The sequence below is a fragment of the Pterocles gutturalis genome, unplaced genomic scaffold (assembly GCF_000699245.1).
Source record: "Pterocles gutturalis isolate BGI_N339 unplaced genomic scaffold, ASM69924v1 scaffold17222, whole genome shotgun sequence".
NCBI classification, from domain to species: domain Eukaryota; kingdom Metazoa; phylum Chordata; class Aves; order Pterocliformes; family Pteroclidae; genus Pterocles; species Pterocles gutturalis.
The window spans coordinates 63,348-66,816 of NW_010113127.1; the positions used below are offsets into that span (position 1 = coordinate 63,348).

General features: G+C 55.3%; 1 protein-coding gene across 1 annotated transcript in view; it reads left to right on the top strand.

Annotated features, from left to right (window-relative positions):
- The first annotated feature begins 24 nt into the window (after positions 1–24).
- The window catches only part of RGS16 (regulator of G-protein signaling 16), a 6,942-nt gene continuing 3,497 nt past the window's right edge, over positions 25–3,469 (top strand). The window contains exons 1-5 of the mRNA XM_010074356.1: positions 25–29; positions 590–691; positions 1,382–1,443; positions 2,670–2,836; positions 3,106–3,317. Coding sequence (XP_010072658.1) covers positions 25–29; positions 590–691; positions 1,382–1,443; positions 2,670–2,836; positions 3,106–3,306 — 537 coding nt within the window. The 3' untranslated portion in view covers positions 3,307–3,317. The remainder of the gene's footprint in view (positions 30–589; positions 692–1,381; positions 1,444–2,669; positions 2,837–3,105; positions 3,318–3,469) is intronic.

Genomic DNA, 3,469 nt, shown 5'->3' on the forward strand with positions numbered 1-3,469 from the left:
TAGTGCTGGCTGGGTCTTGAAGGCATGGGGTAGGTGGATGGTGCAGCTGGGGATGGCATCCTTCTCCATGGCGTGGTGGGGGGCTCCTGGTGACTTAGGGGCACCCCATAAAAAAAAATTGGGGGGGAGCATCAATCCTGCTGCAGCAGGCTGGAGCAGGAGGATGCTGCCGCTCTGCCGAGCAGAAAGCAATGGCTGTGTTTTTCCAGTGCTTTCAGAGCAGCGTAGCATTGCCGGGAGAGGGGGACAGGAAAAGGAGCCAGGTCAGCTCTTAGGGAGCTGTGGGGGAGCTGTGGGAGCTGCAGCTGGGCACTCGGCAGCTCGCTGGGTTTTATAAATGCGTGTGCTGCTACCTGGGAAGCGAGCGGGAGGAAACAGTCCCCTGGGCTTAATGTACTGCTGAGCCTGGTTGCCAGGGAGCAGAAAAAGCAATTGGGGGAGGATTTATTTTGTGCATCAGAAGGCAATGAAGCAGCTGAAGCTGAGGAGCGAGGGCTGCCCCTCTGAGTGGTGTGGGGTCTGTGGGGTGCAAACCCCAGCAGCGGTCGGGTGGTCCCACAATCCCACCTCTCCCTTTCCTCCCTTCCAGAGCCAAGGATCTGAAAACCCGCTTAGGGATCCTGCTTCATAAACCCGAGCTGGGGCACAGGATTGGGACCTCCAGCAAGCTGCAGCTGGGCTCCAGGCGGAGGTAAGCCACGCGGTGCCACGTCCCAGGTTCAGCCCGGGACGTGTCCCCATGGACCAGGCTGTCCTGGGGGATGCTCCTGCCCATCTGCGCAGCGGAGAGGATGGAGCACAGCTCGCCCTCCCCATGGTCCCACCCTGGCAGGCAGGGAAGGCGGATCATTTCCCAGCTCCACCAGTTATAAAATCAGATGGGGGAACTGCTGCTCTGGCATTAGGCACAAGAGAGCAGGGTCTTAGCAACAGGCAAGAAACCCAGAGCGCTCCTGCAGTGTCTGGTGTCTCAGACCAGTCCCCAGGACCCCTGGGGAATGCAGGCAGCATTAAAACCAAAATACTAAATATTGCTGCTGAAGGCGGGGTGTCTTCTTGCCGAGGAGGCTCTGCTGGGCTTGTACCAGCAGAAAAGGGCTCTTCTGAGTGTCCTCTAGAAGCCACCTGGCCAAAGCTGCCCGATGGAGCTGAGGTCTGGTGAGCCGTCGGGGAAGATAAAAGAAAGGGAGAAAGGAAAGAGATCCCACAGGTAACGGATGCTGGGGTCTGGCTTTGGTTTCCTACTGAGTGCCGCTGCCTCCCTTCTTGCACCGTCTCCCATGAATGGGGCTGCCTGACCCACGTGCTCCCATCCTTCGCCGCAGGGCAGGAGAAGGCTGTCGGCGGAACAGCGAGCCTCACGTCCTTTTGTCTTTTCCAGAGACTCCTCACAAGAGGTACTTGAATGGCGAGAGTCCTTCGACCAGCTCCTGAAGAGCAAAAGTGAGTTGGATCTTGTTTTCTTCTCTTGGTGAGCGCACGTAGGACCAACACGCTTCCAGGGAGCTAGGGGGTGGCTGTAGGAGGAAATCTTGTCTCCTCCTCAAAGGAGATGGGTTGGGTTTTAGAAAGAGGCCCCTTGCCTACCCTGACAGAGCTGATGTGCAGGGCTCACCGCCTGCCTTGTGAAGCTGTCCCCTTTTCTTCTGGGTGGTGCTTTTCGGGGGGCACAAGCACTTTCTCACTGCTGCCTTGGGACAGGAGCATTGTCACAAGCATCCCACGTGCGACATCAGGGAGAGCATCACGCCATGCTTTCACCGTCTGTGTCTGCTCTCAGTGTCCTCCTTTGCACAGAAAACTGCCTTGCTGCCCTCCATCTGTCTGTCTGTCTGTCTGTCCTGTGCCTCCAGGGATGGCTCTTCCATGGGGAGAAGGAATTCGGCTCCTTTATGGAGTTACATGGAGCCTTTTTCCCTTCCAATATTTGCCATACGTATGGTGATGCCCAGGGCTCCCATAAGGGGCTGGCTCCCTCTCCCCCATGGAGACCCAGAGGGGGGACCTCTTTTTGAGTCCCACCCGTAATCCTTTCCTTACACCTGGCTTTACAGCAGGTATGCGACAGTAGAAGTGCCAAATTTTAATACAAAAGGAGTTGTCTACCTTAAAAGCTGTTCCACAGCCAGAGAAAATCCTTCCACAGTGCCCGTTTGGGGCTGGGCATGGGTTTTTTCCAGCCTTCCTCACTTGCTGTGATGGCTAACAAGCATCTCTGGCTTTGTAACTGAACACATCCCCCCAGCCTGGCTCGGAAATCCTTGCTGTGATTACCCTCCCATACTCCTCAGCATCTCCTTTCTCCATAGATCTCAGCCAAGAAAATAAAAATAAAGCAGTCACTGCTCGGTTCCTGCAGGCGTACTGGTACCTCAGTGGATCTCTCCACCGAGAATTAGAATTAGCTCTTTTCCGAAGCTGTAAAGACTCTGAAGCCTCACTACAGAAAGGTCAGATAAATAAAACCAGAGGATTGCTTGTCTGTGGGAAAGGATTTTATTGGAGTCTAGAGGCCAATTAGCAGTGTCTCAGAGGCTGGAATTTGCCTGCAGGGAAAGGAAATCTGCAGATGTCATGGTCTGAGCTCCCAGGGCGATGCTTGCCAGCAGCCATCCTCCTCTTCCTCCCCCTCTCCTGCCCTACTAACTGCTCTCCTCTCCCCTCCCCAGGTGGGGTGACGGCCTTCCACACCTTCCTGAAGACAGAATTTAGCGAGGAGAACCTTGACTTCTGGCTGGCATGCGAGGACTTCAAGAAGACGCGCTCGAAAACCAAGCTGGCGTCCAAGGCCAACCGCATCTTTGAGGAGTTTGTCCAAAGCGAGGCGCCCAGGGAGGTGAGAGCATTTGCTGCCTCTGTCCCGTGGGACCCAAAGGGGCGGGAGAGGAATATAAAATACCCTGGTGGGTTTTATTAAAATGGGAAGACTTGCTCTTGTTCGTGAGAGCTTTCTTTTCAACATTGCATGGTCTACCAACACGAAGGGATGTAAAGGCTTGAAAGCATCTTCACCCTCATCTGAAGACGAAGAAAACAGTTTTCTTCCCCTGTCATGGGAAAGGAGTTAACGCCAAGTTAATCTTTGTGGATGCTGCTTCCTTGCAGGTGAATATTGACCATGAAACCAGGGAGATCACCCGCAAGAACCTCTCGGGTGCCACCTCCGCTTGCTTCAACGAAGCCCAAGCCAAGACCCGTACCTTGATGGAGAAGGACTCCTACCCCCGGTTCCTGAAGTCAGCTTCCTACCAGGACATGACCAAGCAGGCCACCAGCCGCGGCATCAGCAAGCGGCCACATACCTGACCCCAGCCCCAATCCGCCGCAGGGCGACGGGCTGGGGGACCGGGCAGAGGCTGAGAGACAGTGTGCGAGGGCTGAAGTCTGCGCGGCGGGGTTTTGGATGAAGTCCTGGCATTTTAGGAGGATCCTCAAGATCTCAAGCACTTCTGCTTCTCATCTTGCTGCC